This window comes from Uloborus diversus, chromosome 9 (genome assembly GCF_026930045.1).
Source record: "Uloborus diversus isolate 005 chromosome 9, Udiv.v.3.1, whole genome shotgun sequence".
Taxonomy (NCBI): Eukaryota; Metazoa; Arthropoda; class Arachnida; order Araneae; family Uloboridae; genus Uloborus; species Uloborus diversus.
In genome coordinates, this window is record NC_072739.1 from 38,290,154 (window position 1) to 38,317,409 (window position 27,256).

General features: G+C 33.1%; 2 protein-coding genes across 2 annotated transcripts in view; one reads left to right on the top strand and one right to left on the bottom strand.

The window, feature by feature from the left end:
- The window catches only part of LOC129230164 (dynein axonemal heavy chain 11-like), a 145,889-nt gene extending 131,966 nt beyond the window's left edge, over window positions 1-13,923 (top strand). The window contains exons 51-58 of the mRNA XM_054864566.1: window positions 1,593-1,826; window positions 4,157-4,308; window positions 5,105-5,276; window positions 8,866-9,141; window positions 10,987-11,178; window positions 12,207-12,351; window positions 12,566-12,792; window positions 13,675-13,923. Coding sequence (XP_054720541.1) covers window positions 1,593-1,826; window positions 4,157-4,308; window positions 5,105-5,276; window positions 8,866-9,141; window positions 10,987-11,178; window positions 12,207-12,351; window positions 12,566-12,792; window positions 13,675-13,923 — 1,647 coding nt within the window. The remainder of the gene's footprint in view (window positions 1-1,592; window positions 1,827-4,156; window positions 4,309-5,104; window positions 5,277-8,865; window positions 9,142-10,986; window positions 11,179-12,206; window positions 12,352-12,565; window positions 12,793-13,674) is intronic.
- Window positions 13,924-25,559: 11,636 nt separating this feature from the next.
- Window positions 25,560-27,256, bottom strand: part of LOC129230682 (protein toll-like) — a 60,173-nt gene continuing 58,476 nt past the window's right edge. The window contains exon 12 of the mRNA XM_054865100.1: window positions 25,560-26,405. Within this exon, the coding sequence (XP_054721075.1) occupies window positions 26,108-26,405 (298 nt within the window). The 3' untranslated portion in view covers window positions 25,560-26,107. The remainder of the gene's footprint in view (window positions 26,406-27,256) is intronic.

Sequence of the window (27,256 nt, forward strand, 5' to 3'; positions counted from 1 at the left end):
TTGCTTGTGGAAGATTACACCATGGTAATGTAACTATAACGTCTCACTCATTTCTACGTAAGGTTACGCCAGAATTTTCTGTATGCTTACAGAGAAATGGCTTGAAAGGTTACACATTAGCAAAAATTTAACTTTCTTCTGACTTTCTTAAACGAACTGCCAAGTTCATACTCTTTAACAACCAATGTACACCAATTATTTTGATATACAATATTTATTTGTTTTAATGTACAAACAAGAGATTTTTATTGCACTAAGAGAGGAAATGGCCTGAGTGGTGTTCGAAAGCAAAACGCAAATCTCACAGACTCACAAAGCAGGAGTTTTTGCCACTCAGCTATCTAGGTCGGTTTACGTTACGCAAATAACAGTGTACGTGCTCTACGCATATTCTGAGCTTTACGCATGCGCGTTGAATTCCACTGAAACCATAGTGCAAGATTCCTCCAACAATTTTAGTTTTTAATACAATGATGCTACACACTTCAGAATTCGTTTAACGTTACACCTATTCATACAGGTAACTTTACAAAACATTTTTACAGTGTGCGTTTTTCACAGATTTTTAGCTTTTTTTCACAAAAACTTTTGTTTTTCATAAACAATAAAAAACCTGAAGATCTGAGAGTTTTTCTCAGATTACCCAATTTTTTATGCATACTAAGTTTGTAAACATTATCGCCAAAAATTTAAAGTTATCCCTAAAAATCCTTCGTGTTTTAATTCAGATGTGAAACTTTTTGTATACGTGACACAAAAATTTTCTGTATAGCATGTGTATATTTTTTGAACATCATGTGTTTTATAACGTTTTAGTGCATATATTGATTTTATTGTGCCTATAATCCGGACTCTTGTTTTCACGAACGTTAAATATTTTACATTTGTTTCGACATTTATCGTGAAAATAGAGGCGTGTTTAAATTTTAAAATTATGTTTGGCCTCCACTTGATTACTGAAATCAATCATGTGCTGGAAGCTTCTTTTAAAAAGAAAACATTACAAAATTCATAATTAAACAAATGCAATTTCAGTTTGCCATAATTGCTATCTATAATTAGGAGCAACAATGTAACTGAAAGTCTAAAAGTTCATAAACCCCACACGGAAAATTCTTAGATAAAATCTTACCGAGAAATTTCGAACAAAGACATTTTTTGAGTTAAGAAAATTTAAAATAAAACAAAATCTTAGAGATGCTTCGAGCTATCTTATTTGTCATTAATTATATAATTATGAGTTTACTATTTATTTATTTGAAGAAATTTTTTTTTATATAAACTGCTTGCTTACCTTCTGCAAAATAAGAGTGGCTTTGGTTATGACGCATTTTTGCAAGATTTGCTTATGCCTACATTTTTAAGTATTTCCTCTTTTTTTTCTTTTTTAATGGAAATTTTATGTTTTAAAAGCTTATATGGTTTTTTCTCTCAACTATTGAAGATAATGCAAAGGGATGGGTCTAATGCTGCCTCTTGCTCCTGAAATTAATCCTGAACACTGGGCCAACCTTAGCACATTACTTTTCATTTATCTTAAACTGCCGCTTTTTATTCATTTCTAACCACATGGCAACTGTTTGAATCCCCAGAATATTCACCTTGCAAAAGCGTGGCTGAATCGGCTAGAAAAGAAGCTGGAAGAGCTCAATAGTTCAACGGTCCATCAAGAATTTCGTCTTTTCTTGAGTGCGAATCCTCCCGACCTGGAGGACGAAGGAAGCATCATACCTCCGGGACTGCTCGAATTTTGTCGAAAGATAACGAACGAGCCACCGAAAGGAATGCAGGCAAATCTACATAAGGCGCTCGATAATTTTTCACAGGTAAGGATTCATTTTATATAGGTTTTTTTTTTTTTTTTTTCAAGCTCCGTTTTCATAGTTGGAAAGCTTGGCGGGCGGCAGCAAGCTGATTTCAGTACTAGGATACTGCACATACCCCTGTTCAAACACTCAGTTACTGTCGAGTCCAATCTGCCATTTCTTGTTAAGCTACAGATACGAAAACATGGCTGTCTCCATCGAGTCTCCCGCCAAATGTGAATTGAGAAGCGTTATTTGTTTCTTGCAAGCAGAAGGTAACAGGGCAGCGGAAATCCATCGAAGAATAAGTCGTGTATATGGAGAGAACTTAATGAGTGCTGTTGTTGTTCGTAAGTGGTGACGAAAACTTAAAGTGGACTGAACTAATGTGCATGATGAAGGGGGTCAGGGACGCAAGTCTGTCGGAACTCAAAGACACCGTCAAAAATCACTTTCAATCATTGGCGGCAACGTTCTATGAGGAGGGTATAGAAAAGCTTGTGCACAGGTACGACAAATGTTTAAATCATGAAGTTGATAATGTGTGGAAATGATATGCATTGTACTTTAGTTTTCATAGTAAAACCTTTTTTGTATATTCACCTTTTTTTTAATATATATATATAGGCAAACGGAGCTTGAAAAGTAATCAACCCTCGTATATTTTTAGAACAGTAAAATTAATGTATTTAAAACTCTTTAACTGATGAAAATGCATATATCTCCGAAGAATTTTGTACCAAATAACCATTATTATTTCGCTTTCCAAAATCCATCCGAAATTATTGTTGCCGCACTCTCCCCCTTCAGAGGTGTTTGATTCAAAATTTCCGAAAAGTTTGGGTTGCCATTTCCGAAAATTTTGAGCTGACAACACATTTTCTGAAACTAAAACTATTTTCAAAAAAAACTCTTTTAAAATGTTTTCTTTTTCAGTTCTTTCAATAATATATTTTATGCACATTTGAAATTTTTTTACATGGAGTGGGGGACGGGTCGAAATTCCTCATAGTTTCCGAAAGATTTCAAACTGTCTTCAGAAAATTTTACTTGGGTCCACTACCAGCCCTGTAGTTGGGTCAAATGGCTGATCAATCCACAACATATCGCAAAGGAAAGCGACACAACAGCATCGGAGAAAATCAATGTTTTACTCAATAGTAGTTTTGAGCGATTTAGTCTCAAACATTACTATACTCGCAAATAAAAAAAATGTCGTGATGCTTATTGGTTAGTTTTTGTTGTCTTAATTATTAATGCATACTTAAAAAGTTCAAAATTTTTTCCTCTAAATTACAAAATTTTAATGATGTATCACCATTGATAATATCCTTTTTACGCCACCACGCACCAGTTACGTAAGGTAACTTTGTGCGAGTTTTGTAGAAAGAAAGAGCATTTTAAATTAGACTTTAAGTTAATAACTAGTACGTTTTCCCAAACTCTGAGTCGTGTCATGTTCCAGGAGGGGGGGGGGGCGATATAGTATGAGTTTAAAAGAAGCTGTAGAATTTCAGGTTAAACTGAAGAAGACCCAAATGATCCGTACACTGCAATTTCTCCATCTCTGTTACTCGAGAACTTGAATGTCTATATGGTTCACTGTGAAAACAAAACTAGAGTAATTTTCCAGAAAACTACTGGGATTCAAACTCGGAAGAACCAAATAGCGTTGTTGTTGTTGTGTGTCAGCTAGGCTGGCAATTTGGGTAGGGCTGCTTCAATTTTCCAACTGTACTGTAATTTGGTGTGAAGTCCGACTTCTACAGTACACACATGCCATAAGGACCCGTTTATAGGGTAGGCAACCATTCAGAGCATAACAACACATTCACACAAAGAAAGAAAAAGGGCAGGAGAGAGAAATTACGACCATGTCTGAGACGGGATTCGAACCCGGACCTTCCTGTCGCAGTCATACTTATCTGACCACTAGACAATGCAAGCGGCACCAATTAGCGTTCCTCCCTGCTAATGAAACAAATGCACATTAAATTTATGCAATGGTCAAATCGAATGAAGAAAAAAAATTGAACTCTGCGTGCAGAATGAATTTGATTTAGCCATACCAAGATCAACGGAGACAGAACATCGAAAAATATCTTTTGAAAGAAGTAGAGAGTAGATTTTGTAGCAATCAAATAATGTGTAAACTGATTCCTTAATTAAAATAATTCAAGTGGTAAAAGCAGCTCTTTCTAGTTCAAAAAATAAAATAATTTATTTGACTTAAAAGTGCAACTTGACTTCACTCTGAAAATCCAATTTCGCGGTATTGAAGTCGAAGCGGGATTGAAAACCCTAATTTATTATATAGTAATATTATAATTAATACTATTATTTTTTTTAAGGAAACATTGGATTCAAGTACAAGAGAGACTGAATTTAAAAGTCTTCTCTTCATCTTATCTTACTTCCATGCCGTTTTAATAGAGCGAAAGAAATTTGGATCACAAGGGTGGAACTATCCGTACCCCTTCAGTGACAGTGATTTGCTTATAAGGTAAGTAAACAATTTATCAAAAAGGGTACCGTTTAAAAGATTCAATCAAGATATGTTCCCTTTTGTTTGCAATTGCCTAAAAATAATGTAGGAGACGGATTTGTTACCTTTTGATTGAAAAGTTCAACTTTACCCTTTAATAAACAAGGATATGCGTTACATTTTGGAGTTCTAGACGAGGGGTTCAATTTAAATTATCTGAAATGTATTTGTTTATTTTCGTTGGGAACACACAATATGTTTAATATTTTTAGTCAAATATATGTTTTTCGTAGACACAAAGCTAAACCAGTGAGGTGAAAGTTTTTCTTGCACAATTTTAATAAAAATCACGATTTGAAAAATACTTTGTTTGAACACTATTCACTTTCGTTTCATTGTCCATTTTTCACGAGAAAGCACTTCGCCACGCCTCCTCGAACGCAGAGCTCCTTTTGACGCGGAGGTGATCGGTAAGCAATCCACGCACTTCTAAAGAAGACAACCAGACATTCTTAACTTGGGCGTGCATTGTAATGTGCCAAAAAGTCTTTGTGTCCCTTACATCACATGCTTCACTTGTCTGACGTCATTTTAGTTATTCTTACATTTTAAAAACTGCTGCTTTTACAACAAAATGCTACGATCCGAATATACTTTCTGCCGAAAACAGCAAAATAGAATCATCGGATACCACGTGACGGGGGAGGAGTCAAGTGCTTTCTCGTGGAAAACGGACAATACTTTGTACTTGATCCTTAATCAGTGTTTTTTTAAACATTTACTTAATTTTTCCTTTGTCTTCTGTTTCTTTCAGTGCGAACGTTCTTCACAATCATTTGGACCGAGATGGTGGCAGGGGTGCATCTATCCCTTGGGATGACCTCCGTTTCCTCTTCGGAGAGATCATGTACGGGGGCCACATAACTGACGATAAGGATAGAAAAGTCTGTGAAGCATATCTAAACAGATATTTCAATGCTGAACAGGTAATTTTTTTTAATTTCAAGCTGTTGATAAAGTTATAATATAGAGACTTTTTTTCTGTTTGTCGGAACCAACGGTAAAATTTTGCCATCATACAGGGCAGGTTGCTTTCTCTGCACTGATACAGCACTGGTAGAGAAATGACATTTACAGAATCGGGTTGGTGATGGCGTGTGGTATCTGACTTACCTCCATGTTGTCAAGTTGGACATTACCAAATGACACTGCATCGCCAAGTTGTAATTGGCGTCATCTATAGCATTATACCAAATGACATTGCATCGCCAAGTTGTAATTTGGCGTCATCTATAGCATTAACGTGTGCAAAAAAGCCGGAAACGTTCTTAGCGGTTGGCAACCCGTCAATCGCAATTGACTGGTAAATCTCAAGCCATTTTCGGACGATCACTGCAACTTTTCATCATCATTTTTTGTCAGAGTACTAATAATAAAATATATTTTCCGGGGGAAATAAAGTTTAATTCTTATATCTAAAGTTATATGATTTTTTTCCAAAACAAACTAAAGTCTTTTTGATCGCTGCAATTTTTAATATTTAAAGAAAAAAATGGTTCCTACTTTTGATTCTTGGAAAAAAATAGTCCACAAAATGCACTTATGGATTTACACTTTTACCTTGATATGAATGTTTTAAACTTTTTAAGTAAGAAAATGTCGTTTTTGACTTCTTAGTTTGAAAAAACGAAAAAAAAAAAAAAATGTTGATGTTCCAATATTTTCTTTTTCAAAAGATTTTAGCTTTAGGAACTGTTTTTTGGGTGTCGTCTTAAGGGAACTTTATTTTTCTAACAAAATAACCCTATCTTATTAACTTTTATTTTCCCAACAGTTATTTTTTATCTAATTTATTTTATGTCTGATTTTGGCGTCGTCTTGATGACGTCACAAGTGATGTATGTTGGCGGGATACTCCATTGGCTCTCTGAATGTTTATGCATTGTTGAAAAAAAAAGTTACCATTAAACAGTAACATTAATAGCAATCATAAGGAGTATTTTGAATGAAGGCTTTTCTAAAGCAAACATGAAATTCATTACTATCATTGAGATATTTTATGTTTAGCTAATGCCAATAATTATCTTTGTCTAATGCCAAATATTGCGCTCTGCGCTAATGGCATCAGTGAATGGCATTTCATCACTTGTCAGGCGCAGAAGCGTAAAAAATGAAATTAAATCTGCACGCGGATTATTATTATTATTATTATTTGAACATTAAACTTTGTCAAATTATTTTTAAAAAATGTTTAAATCCTATGTTTTCCAGCACTCTTGTCCAGTAAAAAATACTTTTAAAATTTCGGAACCAAACCAATTTTTAAAAAAATATATTCATGTCAGTGCAAACATTTTGAGCTTTTATTACTTTTACTGACGTAATCAAAAATTAATCTAAAACTGCAGCAAAACGTGGTGATATGCGCGTTTGCTGTCGGAATGAAACAGCTTTATTTCAAGGTCATTTCAAAAAAGAAACGTACCGTGTTTCCTTCCAAACGATAATTATGACTGGGTTTGTACCTGTATATAAGGAAAACCACACAATCAAAATTTCGTCTAAATATTGCGTGTCATGTTTATGAGATCTTCTTCATTAATTCATGTTTCAAGACTTGTGTCATAAGATTACTCATAATAATTGGTTTTAAAAAATGAAATTCATTTCATTAGTTATTACTGTAACTAACAAAATATTTAAAATGTGATCTCCGAAAAATCGATTGTTCAAATGAATAGGTGAAACTGTCAGTGTTTAATTGAACAGACATCTGAAAAAATAGATGACATAAAGACAAATCGAAAAGGTATATTATAGAGGGTGGGTCACAATGGGGTTGTTTCCTTCAGTCAAAAGTACTATTTTTAGTCACTGAAGTTGATGGAATAAGCAAAATAAATAAATAAATAAATAAATAAAATAAATAAATAACATGGACCCAGAAAATACTTTCATTTTCCCAACAGTTATTTTTTAATTAATTTCTTTTAAATGTCCGATTTTTCAAACAAGGCTTGGCCTTTATGATGTCACAAATGACGCACTTTGGCGCATCTTTCTACCGCGTTTCCACGTTATGATAATCAAGAAGTGAATTAAATATTGCGCTCTACGCTTGCTATCAACAATATCGTTGCCAGTACACGAGAGTAAAGATTCGAATTAAATATTTTGCTTTACGCTTTGGCATCATTGAATGGCATTTCACCATTTGTGATGTCGTCGGTAGAAGCGTAAACAGTGAAAGCGCAGCGATTAAAGTAATTTTTTTAAAATATTAAGCTTAAATAAATTATTAAAAAAAAAGTCATATCATATGTTTTTAAGCATGCTCTTTCAGAAAAAAAAATTCTTTTAAAATTTTTAAAACGACCCCATTCACTCAGAAATTTCGGAACACTTATTTAAACAAACATATTACCAACACAGCAACAACGTCGACTTAACTGGGGAGAGAAACTCTACCAGTTTTGTGTTTTGCAAATTTTCGATGCGTCAACCTTTCATGGTGCGGCAGATGTTATGTCTAAAGTCTAATTATTGTTTCTCTCGCTGTACCACGTCACGATCAATGGTCTCTCATTTTCCAACAGGATGGGCACCCCTCCATTATCTTAAACAAGTTCGCCATTTCCTCAACAACGAGCTTCCCTGTCGTTGGATTGGACGAGGTCCGTACGACTACAATTGCTTTCCTCCGTGATCACCGCTCTCCGGATCTAACTCCACGCAATTTTTTTATGGGCTTACTTCAAAGATGGTGTTACTTCAAAGATGGTCGACCCCCCCATGTCAAGTGGTTTTTTAGATTCGCACCAAAAGATCACAACTGCATTTGTTTCTTTCCATTAAGCCATGTTACTGCGATTGAAAAAAGAAAGGAATTGGACTTTAGACCGAATATCTACCGCATTACGAGAGGTTCAATTATCGAACATTTGTCAAGCAAAACTTGTACAGTTTATTTGTACGGTAAAATCGACGTTGTTGCTGTACTGATAATATGTTTATATAACCAGCCTACCAACCTACATAAGGACATACCCTGCGTTACTGCTCCAAATTCGCGTCATTCGTTTACTTCGACTTTATTTGTAAAATGTATCATACCATACTGTTCAGAATTGTGTCAAAGTTAACTCGAAAAAAATTACTTTAGAAACGGATAAAACTTGGGAAAAGTTACGATTATTGGAACAAAAATCTAAACTACACGGCACATATGTGCGTCACAAAATAGTACTTCGAGTTAGTTACAATGAAAATACCAAAAATATACATTTATTTTCACGAGGAACTTTCTCGTCACAGAGAAAACGTCTCTAGTCTTGCAATGATTTTTTTTTCAATTTCATCACAAGTTTTCCGAAGCAGTTAATTTCGCACCACGCTATTGCATTAATTTCTCGTCTTACATCTTCAGGTATGGAAAGTTTTACAAACTAAGAGCTTTTAGTGAGATTTAAACTTGCTTGTTGGAAATATTTTATGCAGGGGAGAAAACTATGAGCTTATTTATGATTTATTATTATTTCTTTATGATATAGGCTTTGCTTTACCATATTCTTTTAGATGGAGGCCGACTGCCTTCTCTGTCCAGGCTTCGGAATGCCTCCGATCCTGGATTACTCCAGTTACCATGACTACGTGGACGACAACCTGCCCGGCGAAAGTCCAGCTATGTATGGACTGCATCCAAATGCCGAAATCGGATGCCTGACGGACGCCTCGAATGCTTTACTTCGATCCCTCCACCTTTTAGAACCTTCTACAGTGGAAGTAGGAGGAGAAAATCTGCTCATAAATCCCATTGAGATGTCCGTAGCTGCAGCGCCCAACGAAGAAAAGGTAGTATTGCGTTAATTTCGAATTTATAAATTATTAAAATCTTCGCTGGGCACTTGCATAGGTTACTTTTTCAAACATTTCTTTTGTCGTAGTAAAATCTTGTAGTGTAATTGAAAATCCATTTTTGTTGAACAGTGTAAAATCTTTGTAGCTTGTGAGCGTTAATCGCGTTAATCAACGTTTTTATTTGTTAATTTGTATTGCTTCAGACACATTAATAAATGAAGTAAATTTTAATTTTGGTGCTTTTCTTTGTCAACCGACTGTGCAAGCTCCGGCAGAGGCGGACTAAAAACAAAAATAACCGTCTCCTGGAGGTTTAAAACTTTGACTCCGGACTCCGACTCCTGTACCTCAAAATCAGCACTAGTACGACTCATCAGCCCACTAATTCACATTGAGAATACGAACTACGTTGTGTTTTATGCAGTTAAACTATTCCTTGACATTAAGTTTCAAAACTAGTTTTCCACTTACGTTGTCTTCTCAGATGTTTTCATTGTTTCACATTTTCAACTTTTCCCTTGTCCTCTGCAAAAAGAGGACGTAGATGTTTTTTATTCGTAGTAACTCCAACTTAATCTTGAGTGTCACATTTAAAGCTTCTAGTACCGGAGCATCAATAAAAATGGTTAAGACCTGATTCGTTTGACAAGCTCGGTCCAGGTTTTGTACTCACAGTTATCAGTAGTACATACTCCACCCTATCGCTTCAGTACGCTTCAACGACGAGATTTTACAGGGACTCAGGGGACGGGAAAGGAATTCCCTCCAAGGTCTTATAACTCGAAGCATGATTTCAAATCTTTATACGTTTAACATGTTCAGCAAAGGATTGAAATATGTTTCTAACTCCGTGCGTCAGTAAGAATTCTGGTTACACCACTGAGCGTCTAAATAGGATTTACATCACCAAAAGTAGTTGTTATGGTTGAAGACTGATTATTTCTTGCATAAAAGTAGGATGCTAAAGTTTAGTTTGTAAAAAAACGAAACTTGACTTCAAAACTTTATTTGATAGTTAAATGATTTAAAAAAATAATAATAATAATGAATGCTGAATGATATAGGAAAACGGGGGGGGGGAGGACAGAAGGATTAAATTCAAACAGCACTCCAATTGAACATTGTTCCAGCACCAGTACACTCCTGTTCTTAACTACAAAATTTTTTCTCTTTTAGCTCCATCAAGTTTCTGAGAACATAGAAAAAAAGCTTCCTTTTTCGTAGCAGTAAATATATGGAAACACCTTTTCCTTTTGTTCTTCAACAGCTACTAATATCTTATGTCCTCCTAATAAAGTCGGCAAGTGTATGATGATACAAAATAAACTTTAGAGTATGTATTTATGTCAGAAGTATAAAACTGCTACAACGTACACCATTCCTTAAATGTAATGGTAACAGAGAATGTACAATGAAAGCTGTTTTAAGAATCAACATTGTAGTTGTACATATTTTTACCTTTAACTGCTGGTGCTAAAATCTCGTCTTCATGTTGGATAGGTATCTAACGACTAAATGTAAAATTTCTTCAGAAGTTGTAGGAAACTGTATGAAGATTCTTTTGTTCTAAATTCTTTTCGGGAAGCGGTATTTTTCCATCCATAGTTTCGGTTGAAATGCGAGTGCATAATGGAAAAAATTGCCCATTTCTATGGAGGTTTCGGTGCAGAAATGTATTAGAAAGATAATTATCCTGAATTGCTGACACTTGACTACACTTTTTCTTTCCCAAAACTCAGAAAGTACTTTGGGAGCTGAACCTTTAAACCCTAAATAAAGCAATCAGCGAATCTTTCGGTTCAACTACTGATACTTGAATGCATTGCTTTCTTTTCTTAGATTCGACAAGTATCTGAGGATATACTGGAAAAGTTGCCCCAAGAATTCTCAATGGCCGAGTTATACGGAAAAGTTTCTGAAGAAGCAAGTGTTGTGCCCTTTACAGCTGTGGGACTTCAAGAATGCGAGAGAATGAATGCACTACTTCAGGAGGTCAGGACGTCTCTTAAAGACGTAGAGCGTGGACTTAAAGTAAGTGCTTCGATTTCCCACAAATCCGGGTGAAAAAATATTTTAAAAACAACGGGTTATTTTATCAAACTCAAACGCTATTTGAGTTTAGACTCAACAGCGTTTGAGCTGTTGAGTCTAAACTCATGGTTAGACTCAACAACCATGTAATGTTGTTGAGTCTAAACAACCATTTGTTAGACTCAAATCTAACTCTGTTTAGACTCATGGCTGCTGAGAAATAAGGGTAACACTTGCCCGTTTGGTCGCCAATCTCCCTTCCCCATAAAACGTAGAAAACTTTATTTCTCTGATTCTCGAACCAGGCTTCCGTAAAGACTTAGTCCCTGGTTTCCAACTAGGCTGACATAACCTCTCGATGGCCCTGCTCAAACTTGCCATAGTTTCCCAGTTTTTTTTTTTTTTTTTCATAAGTCCTTTTCATATTAAAAACAAAAAAAAAAAGCAACCAGTAAAGACTGTATCATTGCTACAACGAGTGTAGACATATGCTGCGTGTCTGCTCATGCTTGTAATTCATACATAAGCTTAGTTGCCGACCTTAGCTATGATTATTTTCAAAATGGAGTTTATACAACAGAGAGCATTCCTAAAACTCTTGCTGTTGGCTCACTTTCTGATTAAGTCGTTTTATTCCTGGAAAACAAGATTTGTGTTCATCCTTAAGCTTAGTCTGCCAATGATTGAACTCTATTTAGAGGATTTGCACAAATTTTAGCACATTGATTGAATATAATATTAAGAGGATCTATTTAATATTGCATTCAATCTTTATGTGTTCATTCTACTGAATATTGCAATCAGACACCAATGTTCAAAATCTACTTCCTTCTCAAATAAACTTTCTTTGAGCGAAGAGATAGATCCTTGCAATTTTCGTGAATCTCTTTTTCAGTAAAAAATCTTGATTGGCATTATTTTTTGATTTTGTCACTTTTAGGCGAAGGCAAAATATGTGATTATTGAAGATTGTTTTCAAACAACGTAAGTTCAATCCGTTAAAAATTTTGCTTTTGTTTTCACACTAGGGTGAATTGCCTTGGAGCGAAGAGATGGATGCACTTGGGGATTCCTTAGCTTCTGACGCAGTGCCGCATTCCTGGTCGGCAAAAGCTTACCCTTCACTTTTCCTGCTAGGCTCTTGGTTCTCTGACTTGCTTCATAGATACCGAGGTAAAAATATTCTGAAGGATCGTTTAATTATTTCAGAAATATTTATTATTAAAAAATTTGTGTAAGAACGTGTCTACTTGCATCTCTTGGAAACATATATTTTTTAAAAAATGTGTTTTATATTTGCTCACTCCATTTCTTTTATTGAAAATGGAAAGTTTTCAGTTCATGCTACTTTAGTTAAAGAAGTTTATAATGAAACTTTTTTTTACAGCTTTAGACCGTTGGTTACAGGCAGATTTTGCCCTTCCCCCGACCGTCTGGCTGGGGGGCCTTTTCAGCCCTCAGTCGTTTTTGACGGCAGTGATCCAGACGTCAGGTCGGAAGCATGACTTGCCGCTGGACAAGTTGTCTATCCATTGTGATGTGACGAAGAAATCTCCGGAAGAGTTCCAACTGGTGCCCCGCGAAGGGGCAAATATATGTGGACTTTATATGGAGGTGAGAATTTTCTGCTCATGAGACTAAGTGTCCCATAACGATTTCGTAATGCGTTCCTAAATAGGTTTGCAATTGTGAAAGACTAAATTGTTGAAATAAGGACCTCAAAATGAAAATTATAAAAATGTTTTAAACTCATACTATTCGTCTAACTATTGTGAATACACAAACTTATTGATTAGCATTAAGACAACTATTAGATCACAGAAAAATTAATGACTTATACGGTTCGAGATAAAAATTGCATGGAGGAAGGGAGATTTATCTCTTTTGTGATATTTTGAAAACTAGAATGGTTAAAACCAGGGCTGCGGAGTCGAATTGGTTTTGGGGCAAAGGAATTGGAGTTGAGGGTCTGGACTCTGGAATCGAAGGTTTAAAGTTCCAAGAGTCGGAGTCGATCATTTTCCTCAAAGTCTGCGTCAGTACTTGCTGAGTCGAAGTTAGAGTCGAACTGGTTTTGGGGTAAAGGACTCGGTGTCGAAGATTCTAAATTTTTCGGAGTAGGAGTCGGAGCTGGAATCTGTCATTTTCCCTCCAACTCCGCAGCCTTGGTTAAAGACTTTGAGCTCATACTTCTTCTCCCTTGCGTCGTATTAACCGAAACTACCGGGAAAGTAGGTATTTAATTCCATGGTAACAAATTTTACTTTAAAGTTTTTGCTTTCTTAGTTGATTTCTTGTTTGGCTGTTTTCTTTAAAATGAACGAATATTTTCTTATTTTTCAATACTAACTCACATGGTGTTATTGATTTAGTTTTCCGGAAAAAAAAACTCATTGGTCAAAAACATCTTAAATATATTTGTTACATAACAGTGTCATTAGATTGAAATTACCTTGCTTTCAATTAAGAAATCTATTTTTTTCCTGCTTCTCTTAGGGTGGCAGATGGGATTTCGCCAGTGGTTGCATAGTTGACCCCATCCTCAAAGACCTTCACCCTCCAATGCCTGTCATATGTCTCAAATCGGTGCTCTCGGACAAAGTAGATGTCCGCAACTCCTACAACTGCCCCGTGTACAGGACGCGGCAGAGGGGTCTGACATTCGTCTGGGAGTTCCCACTTCGCACAAATGAGTCATCAGACAAGTGGGTCATTGCAGGAACTGCTTTGGTTCTGCAGATATAGAACAGATAACAAGTGGTTGTGCTTTTAGACTGGTGTTTCACAATTCTTCGTTGCTTCTAAAAATACGTTATGTTTCAATTATATTCATAGTTTGATTGAGTGATTTGTTGGATAAACGGCTGAATAATTCTGAATTGGTTGTGCTATGGGCTATGTTTTTTGTCGAAAACAAGGAATTCCAAGGTTTTAAAGGAGTCACAGGCAAAAAAAAAAAAAAATAGCACTGATCAAAGGTATCTATTTTATGAGAAAACCAACGTTGAGCGTCGTAAACTGCAAAGTTTGTTGCAATGTGCTTTACAGTTTGTGTTATTCAGCGTTATTTTCTCATGTCTTGTCTTCGCAAACAAAAGCGTTTCACTTCTCAAAAGATTCTCCATGCTTCTTTGATGACTGCTGCTTTACGTCGGAATCTCAAAATAAGTTCTTCATTGAAAAAGGGTTCTTTGCAACTCTGAAACATGCGTTGCAATATTCCTGTGATTGTATTCTTTTATAGCTTTGACTTTATAACTTATACAGAATACAAATGTTTATTTGTAAGTTACAGTACACTCGGGCAGATTTTTCTTTTTTCTAGTTTGTGATACTAAGAGCAACAAATACGGAACTGAGAAGCACCAGTTTGAGTACAGCACTTGTGATCCCAAGATGAGTTAATATGGCATTTTGTTTCTACACGCGCACACAATGTTGCAGTAGTATTGCAAAATTTTGCATTTTTGTCGCCTCAAATCTAATAAAAATGTTTTGTTAATGTTACAAAAAGAAAAATTATACTAAGGTAAAATACAAATGCCATGTTTTCTAAAGGCCTGAGTATCTTAAAACAATTTCTTAAATAAATCGTGACATCTTTTGCTCATCCTTGCGCCATTTAATAAAATATTTCATTTATTCTTCGGAAAGCTCTAAATTCATAGGAATATGTTCTATGGAACTTTTCTCGTAAAAAGTAAGCATAAATTGCTACTAAAGTGGGCGAAGTATTTATAGAAATGCTTTCAGATTTATAGCAAGAGCCCAAGTGAGGAATAAAATGCATATTAAGTCAGATTGGATTAAGAAAATCTTAATGAGTTTTAACCTTTCGAAAATCTACGAACGTCCTATCCTTCTCCAAAGCATACTTGTGATTCCTTGATTGTGATGATATGGTCATTAACGTGGTGTAACTTTCACCTCAAATTTATCATCGTAGTAAGGATTGACGCATTTAGAGTCTTACGTTCTACAAGATTTTACTAAATTTTCTGAAACTGACATTACGGCTACGAACAAACCTATGTCTGGTTCAACAGAGTTACCTTCTATTCTATATGACACATGAATGTCATGATTCAATAAAGAATTTTCGTGCCAATTAAAATTATACTTTGGAGAAGCTGATATTCCATTCTTCGTTTCAAAAGGGTGAAAAAAACGTTTTTTTTTTTTTGATTGAATATGTTGAAAATGCCATTTGATATTTTGTTCCTATTTTCTTCGTGAGATTTTATTCAAAAATAAGTTCCTATTTTTCAGCACACATTATTATCGTGTAACAAAATATCATCATATATTAATAATGCCAAGCTCATTTCTTCAGAAATGTAGAAATATATCACCTATATTTAACTTTCATAATCTTCTATAGTATTTTAAGACTCATTATTGTAAAAGAATGTTTTAACCCAAATAAGCGAACTTCTTTCTTGCATCGTAGGAGTTGAAGAGGGGGTTTGCGAGGGAATAAACGAGTATGTAGTGTCATTTTAAAATTCTAAGGTTTAGATACAACTATCAGTAATTATTTATTTAGAATGTATTTAAAAGAAGATTTCAACTAATAATCCTTTACCGTTTGTCGAATGTTAAAGTAAATAATATTCAAGGTAATTCTGTAAAAACGTGGTCACTATGCAAATATTAGATCAAGGTTTTTCAACCTTTGACCTAATGAAACCTTTTCGAAGATGACTAAAATCAATTTTTCAATTTAACCTCATTTGGCACAAATTTTCATTTGCAAATTTGTGCCAAACAAATTTGAACGTTACCCCTAAATGTTCGGCCCAAAAATAATCATTTCAATGGCCTAGTTTCACACAATCCTCCATTTACTGTTATTGTTACTTCTGATATTTTAGAAAGCAATTTTCAATCGAATGAAAAAAAGAAATTCTAAATAAAGACTACGAAAGGCAGGAATCAACTTCTATTATGATACTCAAAAAATAAAATTTTTCAATATAATGCTTGTTGAAGGTGGAACTAGTAATGCTGAAAACGGAATTAACGTGTAAAACTATTTAAAAAAAAAACTCGTTCCAACTGTTGATTTTTTAATACTGAAAAGTTACTAAAAAAGAAAAGTTAAAAAATTAATAATTTTCTGTATGAGAAATAACTTAGTAGGGTAATAAATGTTAAATTGAAATTACTTCTTTCAGAAGTCTTTGAAATTTCGCATTATCTTATATTGTCATTTCTTATGGAAACTTAGCAATAGTGCATGAAACTTTATTGTTCTAGAGAACCCGAGTTTGATTTAGTATTATATATTTTATAAATAATATAACTTATGTTACTACTAATTTTCCCTTAGTATAGTTCTAAATAACTATTGCGTTAGCTATTTTGGGTTGAAACAATCAACTACACAATTGTTTTCGATATTATTTAATTACAAATAATTTATGAAATATATTTTAGGCTACTATAGAAATGAAGTTATCATATTTTTTATATCAAGAAATGTAAGAAAAGATTTTAAACTATCCGTTTAGCTGCGATAGTATCAAGTAATTTCATTAGTTATCTACTAATCTCAGTGCACTGTATTAAGTCAAATGCACATACGTCTGTTCATATCAGTGTTGCCAAACTATTCACTGTATCTGTATATACTAACATTTTTTTTAAAGATTACATCTCAATTTTAATAATTTTAATGTATCCATTTATTTTATAAATATGTAAAAATATTTTTGGATTTAGGAAAAACAAAATATTTTTCGTAGGACTTAAAATGTTTACGAAGATTTCTAAATGAGACGAAGATTAAAATAGAGAAATCGCTCCTTCGTTTATTTTTCATAAATATGATTTTTTGAGCTGTTCACAATCTCTGTAGAGAATCTTTAAAAACATATTTAAATAGTAATACACATTCATGCATAAGCGTTTACAGAAAATGTTGTTCACAGTAATTGTTTGGGGCAAAGTAAATTTTAAACATTAAGTTGATTAATGCTCAAAATAGTTAAAATAATACATGTTGTATACATATATGTATATAAAACCAAGCATTTATTTAAATAACCGATATTAGTAAGTTTAATTAATTACCTCTCAAGCTTTTAAATATGTTTGTTGCTGTCTACATTTTATAGCTAATGACTTAATTTATAACACCGTTTTAAGTTTCAGCTAAAGTAAAATGGTTTTGAAGATTTATCAGTACTAGTAATTAAGTTAATTGTCAAGAATATGAAGCTTCCAGTTATTAGCACAAAATGTGAAGAAGTTTTAAATTCACTGCGTGTCTATTTATATTTTAAATTAAGCATATTACGAAAAAGTATCAATATTAAAAGTGCTTTTTAAATCGGGGGGGGGGGGGGGAAGCTAGATTTATATCACCATTTTAGGTTGTGACTGAAGTAAAATGGTTTAGTAAAATGTAGTAATAACAGTTATAAAGTTTATTCATAAGAGAATGCAGCTTCCAATTGTCAGCTCAAACTGCCAATAAATTCTAAATTCAGCATATGTTTACATATCGTCGCCTCAGAGCAAAGAGTAGGATATCTTAGTGTTATTTCTGGGTTTAGATGTCTTAGTGTTACTTTGAGTCGGTGATATATTCTTTAAATTAAGTATATTATGGAAAGATATTAACGCTAAATGAGTATATAAATCAGTAAGAATTTTTTCGCATAAATTATATTCAAAACATATATATATTCGTAACTGAAACACAAAAATAAAGGAGATGTAAAAAAAGAAGTAAATTACTTTCATTGATAAAATATAAGCTCTACTATTACATTTCAAAATTGTCATTCTAGTGTTACTTGTCTTAGTACTAGAAGTATAGTAGACTTAAAATATACAAACTAAAGTCACATGCAACATTCAAAAAAATTAGTTTAGAGAAATATGTTTTTTATCTTCAAGGTATGAAATACATAATGGTACTCGATTGTACGATTTTCTAAATTTAACATAAGAATAGCATATTGCCTCATGTATTTAAAAGTTATTATGTTAAAAAAATACTTCTCATATTTTTTTTTTTTCAAAAATGAAAATATTTTTTAATTCTGAAAAGCATTGCAAATGCGTTGAGGTACTAGTTTGCATAATAGCTGCGCCTTATAAAATATCAGCAAAAAATATTGATTTTAATTCACTTACTGAAATACTACTGAAAATTTTAAAAAACTTGTATGTGACACGTTACACAAATTAGGAAAATGCAACTAAAATATAACACAGTTTGTGCAAAACAACACATACACACATTGTGAACACAAAAACACTGACTGCAAATTTAACACATCCACAAAGTACTGCATAAAATAAGAATAACGATAAATGAACTGTTATTTAGAAGTGTAAAAGAAAAATAGAAGTTAGAAATGAAAACTAAATTTAGTATATGGAGCAAAAGACATTATTTCTTATAAAACACATATGTCATACTACACATGTCAGTGTTAGCTTTAGTCCGTTTCCAGGTCCTTAATTTAGACACTGAAGTACTATCAGTAATTTCAAAAAAAAAAACTTGTATGTGACACTTTAGCCCAAATTACGATAATGCAACTAAAGTGTAACACATTTAGTACAAACAACTCATTCACACATTGTGAACCTAAAAACATTAACTGCAGATTTTACGCATCGACATGTTGCTTTACAAAGGAAGAAAAATGATACGATAAAAGAACTCCTATTCAAAAATGTTTTGAAAAAATATACTTAGAAATGCATATTGAATGTTTGATACTTGAAGCAAAAGAAATTGGTCCACATGAATTCCACAACTATAAAGAATCTAAAACAACTTGTGGCTGACACTTAGACACAAATTATGAAAACGCATCAAAATGACAACACAGTTTATACAAAACAACACATACATACAGTACGAACACGAAAACACTAGTTGCAAACAACACATCGACACATCACTTCACAAAATAAGAATGATGATAAATGAACTCTTATTTAGAAATGTTTAAAAGAATGTGCTTAGAAATGCAAATTGAATATTTGATATATGAAGCAAAAGAAATGTGTCAATATGAAATGCATAAACACTTTCCACACATGAATCATGCAGTGCTAGTTTTAACCCACTTCTAGTTCCGGTACTCAGAAACTGAAGTACTATGAAGAATCTGAAACAACGTGTGTTTAACACTAACACTAATTATGAAAGTGCAAAAAAAGGATAACACAGTTTGCAAAAAAACACATACACACACGAAAACTTAACATATCAACACATCTTCACGAAATAAGAATAAAATATTGAATGTAAATGAACTCTTATTTGGAAATGTAAAGAAATGTACTTAGAAATGCAAACTCAAATATCACTAATGGTACAAAATAAATTCGTACCTTTTAAACACAAACAGCAAATTGAAGAAACACATGTTCCACAAGATTTCACGTGGTTCACCAAACACATACACACACACACACACACAAAAAAAAAAAAAAATTCACAACTATAAAACGTGTGCGAATCCGCGAACGTCTTTAGAGGACTGCAATGGCAAACAGCACATCGGATACAGTTCAGATTAAAAATATGATTGTATTTGAAAAGAAAACACTCACTGAAATGATAACTACGCAATTTGTATGAACAAACGCACACAACACACGTAACAAACAACACGATGAACAAACACAAACACACATACACAAAAGAACTTTGATGTTGAACACTTCAAAAGAAATTGTGAGAATTTTACAAATGTAGAAGTAAGATATTTACCATACACATCTACATTATTTTGCATACTACATGCTGCTTAAAATTCTTGTTTGATTTATTGTTTACAAACAAGTGTCTTAGTAATGTAGTTTCACTATTACTTGCAAAACGTAATCAATTAACTGATACATTAAGAAAAATCACTGGAAAAAAATGACGAGGTAATGACGCACAACAAATGATGAAACAAAACACGATAAACAAACACTGATCACAGAACACGATAATGTTATTGGTAAATAATTTAGATTCTACACAACACATTGTACAACACCCATAGTTTTTTTACTCTTTGATTTATTTTTATGCGGGAAAAAGTATGTTTTTCAGAGGCCACGTGTACACGCTCTGACTTTTACCCCTTTTTTAAAACTATTTACTAATTTATAAAGTTATTTTCTGGAAAAGTAAGTTTTTCTTTTTTTTTAAAAATTTGCTTTAAACCTAAATTATTTTTTTATTCACTAATAAAGAAGTAGGCAAACTGTAAAACGAAATCTCTTTTCATAATTCAACGATTGTATTTAAATACTAAAGCCAGTCGACAAATGTAACTTTTTTTTTTCATTATAAATTTAAAGTATTTTCCTCTGAGAATTTTCTTATGTTTTTAAGTGTTTCAACATTGTGAAATAAGTTTACTAATTCTGATGCGTAATTTGAATCAATTAAATGTTTAAGATATTGAGTTTTTTATTCCCGTTTTAATTTTTCAATCTTGTCTGTAATTATAAATTTCTCTAAGCTACAAATTTATTTTTATCATGACCATCACACACTTTTCCTCATTTCTTACATAAGTTTTCCTCTATAATGATGTTGAATTATCATATTTACCAAAAAAAAACCTTCATCGATTATTTTAATTTTTGGAGTTAATTTCTCGATTTTCAATATTTTCGAACAATTTCGTATTTTATATTAAAATGTTGGCTAACATACACTTTAATTCACCGCTTTGAACCTTTTAAAGTTTCAATAAAAATGGTGCTGTAAAAATTTTAACAGATTTTTAAATAAATTTTTACTTATTTATTCTAAATTGGATTTTCCAATAAATCCTATGTAAATGAAAATAACGAAAGGTATCTTCACTTTCTTTTCTTAACAAGAAATTAATTAAAAATAATAAATTAAATAGTGCTTACACACACAACAATTTGTCATTTACATTTCTTTTCACCGTTTAACATTTTGATAATACTCTACTGTTTATTGTATTTTGAGTATTTGTTCATGAAACTCATTTAACTGTCGTATATTTTGTAACAAATACATAATAATTCTCATTTGTCTTGTCCTTTTTAAGCCCATCATTTTACTGTTATTAATTTATGTATATTTCTTAATCGAATGCATTCACTGTTAGTATGCATTTTAAATAAAAGATTTAAAAAAATGCCGTTTGTCATGTATTTATTTATTGCACATTATTAATGAGTAAAGCTGCTTTCACGTTCGTTTTAACCTTTTGCAGCGTGGTAAGGGATAAATTTCCACCTTTCAAATCTTCATTTATACACTTGCACCATAATGCAAAAACTCTTGCTTTGCGAGTTGTTCGTGAGACTGGCGTTTCGGGTTTGGTCCCACTCAGGTGTCCTGTGTGTTATTTCCTCTCTTAATGCTATAACAAAATGTCTTGTTTGTATACTAAAATAAATTTCGAATTAGTGCGAAGTTGATTGGTTTATATTGATTGTGAGAAAGCATGAACTTGTGTTAAATATTGGATAAACGAACGATTAAAATAAAAAGCTTTTTTGATATTGTTATAAAAATTTCAAACATTGTAACCTTCTAATTTATTTTTCTACTTTCAATTAAGAATGTATAGAAATAAATTATTATTTGATTATCTATATACGTAAATGGCCACTTCTGTATGTATGTCCGGGGTAATCTTCAGAACTACTGGACCAATTTTAACCATTTTTTCAACATTGATAGCTACATTCTCAGGAAGAAATATAGACTATAATTTATTTCTAAAACCTTACTTTTAAAATGTTATTATGAAAAACTAAATTTTATGCAATTTCCCCATTAAATGATTGAATATAAAATCCATTGTTACAAAAATTCGTTGCCTTACAACAGCAGTATTAATAGTAATCATAATGAAAATTTTGAATCAATGCTTCTCCAGAAGCAAACATAAATTCAAAGTCATTTAAATATTTGAAAACTTTACTTTTTGCACACTTAGGAAAACAAATTAGAGAGAGTTTTTTTTTTTTTTTGTATGTGTGAACAATTTAATTAAATAAATAAAGCGCACCGTATTTTTAGTGATCTTTGTTTTTGTTAGTTCATATTTTGGAAATTCTTCAAATTTTTAGATGCTTAAATGTATATGCTTTATATATATATATATATATATATGCTGATGAGCTCTGGATTCATACTTTATCTTTTCCTATTTAATAGCTATTTGGAATTGGCTTGCTTATTATATATATATATATATATATATATATATATATATATATATATATATATATATATATATATATATATATATATAACGAATGAAATAATCGATTGCTTCTCACAATTATTATTGACCCAGGCAACGCCGGGTATTTTTGCTAATTTAACATATTTGGATAACTTAATCCTTTGAATTTAACTTGAAGTATAAATTAAGACATGTGGCCCAAACAGAATGAAAAATACTGAAATTTTATGGCTGCGTGAACTAACACAGCACTGTCAGTATATTGTTCTACACCTGAAAGCTCTCCCATGTACTTTTATGTCTATATATCAAACTGTTTCAATTGGATGCATGAAAATAACTGGAACATTTTGAATTAAGCTTCCAATGCCCCTTCGTTTTTTCTGCACTTAGTATTTTGCTCTCTCAAAAAATACTGAATTTAGAAAAAATACTGAAAAATCGCATGTCTGTAAATTTTTTACAGACTTACACTTAAAAATGAGTAACCGTCCAAGAAAGTCAGATGAAAGCTTAATTTTTGCTAACCTTTCAAACCATTTCTCCGTACGCAGAAATGGTTTGAAAAAAGAAAGAAAATTCTGGTGCAACCTTACACAGTAATTCGTGAAACGTTATGCTATAGTTAATTACCATCTTCCACAAGCGCCGTGTAACTTTACTCCAGTTAAATCAGTTAAAAATTCCTTCTTCAGTAATTACAGAATTGTTTCAAGTTTTTAAAAAATAGTTCTTACAATATGTTAATGTAACTGTAATTGCATTTCGCTCACAATTTTACGCCGACGTAAAATAAAAAGACAGAAAAAAAAAGGTACCATTAACGCTGTTTAAATGATGAAATAAATTTTATTTTTGGGTACATATAATAATATATGTTTATGTTATGTATTTAATATATGTATATACATTAGTATATGTTATCGTGAAAGACCGAAGTTGGAGAATGACTTTCACCCGTGATTCATCGGAAAGAGTCAGTCTTTAGTATGTGAATCCTGATATCCACGGGCTAATGTCGACAGTTACCAGATTTGGAGTTTCATAGTAACATATTCATAAACACACCAGTAAATGATTAAATAATAAATATGATTAAGGGATAGAAAAATACATGAGTGTATTAAAAATATAGGTTTTAACAATTGACAAAAAAAAACTCAAAACAATTTATTTACATTTTTTAAAAAATATGCAAAATGTACATGTTAAAAATACAAATGAGATTTACATATATGATTTTAAAAACAATTGTAATGCAAGGGCTTTTTCTTTGTTGTTTTAGAAAAATGAATAAATTCCAAAACAAAATCCTGTAAGTTAATTTCTACAACGGTTCCAACAAAACTGAGATGAAAGAAAAATGAAAAGAAAAAAGAAAAATGAAAAGAAAAATGAAAATTTGAACAACATTGAAAACCTACCCGTTTAAATGAAAGGCTATAGAGTGCATTAAAAAGTCCTTGGTTGTCTGACTTTGGAGACGTAGCATTGGCAGCTTATAGCTGACTACCTCAGAACAAATGTCAGCTAGACTGAGTTTTAGGTTTACTTTTAGGCTGTCACCATGAAAGTCTTTCTGAACACAAACACGAGAACTATTTGGTGAACTAAACGGTCTATCTTTCTGTCAAGCAATTCTTCAACAATGGTGTTCCCCGCATAGACCTTACTAGCTAAAGTAATTTGAGTTCCCTCGTGATAGCGATAATAGTGTCAAATGTAGAAGTCCCTCATTCCTTGACCACAACCTTATATTTCATCCAGTTAGCCGGTTTCCAACTTGAACAAAATGGATGGCCCAGCCTATATTATTATTGACATAAGGTCTTTACCACATATGAACAAGTATTACTTTTATTTAAACTAAGGGATTGGTGACTGCCGTGAGTAGTTTTTTCGTAAACTGGCGAGTATCAAGGGCAGTGAACATTGCCATGACAGTTATGCTGTGTGCAAGACCACGACTGGAGAGAACTGAACGAATTGGAAGTTCAATCAATGACTGAATATAAAGATATTCCGGAAAAAAAGGAGCCCCATGACTTCACATGTCAGAGACAGATCGCACAAGTTTCTCTTTCTCTAGAAAGCTGGATGGATATTAATGAACTTCTACTGTTGAGTTATTCTCTACTCCAGAAGTATACCCAACATAGAGTGCTTGTTCATTTGTACAGGACTTGACACAATCCATCTGCACTGGCGAAGACGTTAGGCTCATTCAGCTCTGGCATACGAACTAGATAAATGCTATCGTTTCCAATGTCTATCACTTTTCATACATAGGCACTATGATGTCCATCCACGTTCGATTGTATGGTAGTAAGAATACACTTCCATTCACAGAGGTCATTCTATTTCGCACTATCAGAATGCAAGTGAGGTGATGTAGCAATAGAGAGGCACTGAATGCAATGAGCTATCGGAGCTGCACTCTGCGTTTTGGCACAACACATACATTTTCTTTCTTGCCTTCTTATTCGACAAATATATCACCTGCTTGATAAATCTTACCAGAAAACCACACGATTAGTGTGACAATGAAAATAGTGAAAGCAGGTAGTAATAGAAAAACCATATTGAGAACTTTTTTTAAATGCAAAAAGTAATTGCCCTCCTGTCCCCATTTTTTGAGATATAAGATCTTAAAGTCAGCCGAAGTTTTAAGAAGAGTCGCCAAATTTAAGGACTTGGCAAGAAATTGAAATAACCACGCAGTTTTACTCTCTGCGTGTGACGAAACATCCATCTGTAAAATGTGTGAAAGATGTCTTCCATTACTCACCGAAACTCGTTAAACTTGGCGACTTTTCTTAAAATTTCCGCAGACTTTAAGACCTCATATTTCAATAAGACGAGGAAACGACGGAAAATAATTTATGCGTCCAGAAGCATTTTTTTCTTCGCTCTTTCATTTGCAGCTTATTATTATTATTTTCATAATTACGCTATCTTATGGTTTTCTGGTGAGTTGTTCAATGTCAGCCTCTCGCTCAAGACGACTGTTTTGTTGCTAATGCATATAAATTTGTATTCGGATATGATATCGATTTGAAATGTTTTTTCTCCGGTACTGATTTAAGATCTGTTCCATTCACTGTCACATCCATTGAAACACTTTTTGCAGAGTGATGGCTTCATCGAGTACATTTTTTTTTCTTTGTGTTGAAAGAGTTTTCTTTTTTTTTCTTTGTATAGCAGAACCTTTCTTTTCTTTCAATGAAAGAAGTTTCCTTGAATTCTTCTGAATCATAGTGTGGTAGGTTTTGCAATGCAAATATAAGTTTAGTCTTAAGAAAAGTCGTTTATAAGAATTTTTTTAACTCATGCTTCTTTTGAGGAACTTGAAAGTATAATTTCGATATGTAACGGAAGTAATGCAGCCGAAATGTCGATAGGAATAATGTTCAGTTATCTTTTTTTTTTCCCGAGATTCATGATCTACACAAGATTAAAATCCACTATCCTTCATTGAGGCTCATTAACGTTACAATGATGAGTTTGTCCCGTGAAGCAGGGCTTAATTTGCTTGGGAGCTTACGGAAGTTCAGTTCCCGCGTTTTTTTTTCAATTTGATGTGAATTTTCTTGCTACTGGAGAAATTCAGAGTATTTACACATTGAAAAAAGTTCTGAAAACAATAGCCACCTCCCTCCCCACTTTCTTTGTTAGAACTTGGTAATGCTCTGAAGAATTAATTCAGATTTACAGTGAGGTGAAATTCAAATGAGATAAGATTCGGAATCATACATGGAAGGACCTTTCATCTCATTACCCGCTTCTGTAATTATGTTCTTATTTTTCTCAGGTCCGGGCAGGACGTAAAAGAGATTATTCCAAAAGTATTTGTCCCCCCAATTTAAATAAGTCGTGTTGTCCATATACATCTTAATTGCAGGATCAATATTCTTTGGTAAATCTCCAAGTTTAACGACAATGATTCGGTTTATTTTGTCCTTCTGAGATTGCATGTCGGCAGCACGAAATTCCATGAGGCACCACTCACTTTCTAAGTAGTTTCTAAAGTAAGAAAACAAACAAAAGACATAAACAAAAAATTAGAATAACATTTCAGCTATTTAATAAATTAAGCTTTCAAACTGGCTCACTGAGCTTTTTGATCCAATACTTTCTACCATAAATAAGTGTCCAAACTCAGAATACTTAAATATATTTTTTAATCCTCTTATATACAATAGCCGATGATCGAGTAACTCGAATGTTTCACCAATGAAACACGCGCCACGGCATGATAATTTGATAATATGTTTTGGTAACGTTTAACATGCAGGGAAAGGCTTTATTGTGACAGGGCTGAACTCGGTCCGGTAACTGAACTGTTTTACTGGTAAGACTGTGTCATTTCAAGGGAATAAAGAAAGGATAAAATGGTCAACAATGAACGCTACCTACTGGAGTTTAGGATTAATCCACAGGAGTTAGGGTTACCATTTCAACCACCAAAATATTACCAAACAGGCAATGACTTCGTTGAAATGCAGAAGCAATTTTCACCCGTCATACCTTGACGTGCGACTTTCTAGTACTTGATAAGGGTGTGTGCTGTCTGACTAAGGATTGCATGTCAAGGCAAACTTCCGCTTTTACAGGCGGAAATGGACGCGTCTATTAGTTTTCAGGGATGACTGCTGTTGCAGATGCATGTCAGCCTCTGAAAAAAGCAGAGCAACATTCAAATTAACGAAACACGCGCAATAAAATTTTATTTTCCTCCCTCTTTCAGATAGACTCGTCTTAACTAGACATTTATTAATTTCATACACTCCGTGGTCAAACAGTAAATGGTCATCTCTACTAGAGATGCTGACTCAGTTTCAGAAATTGTAAATAACGAAACGAACCAATGAACA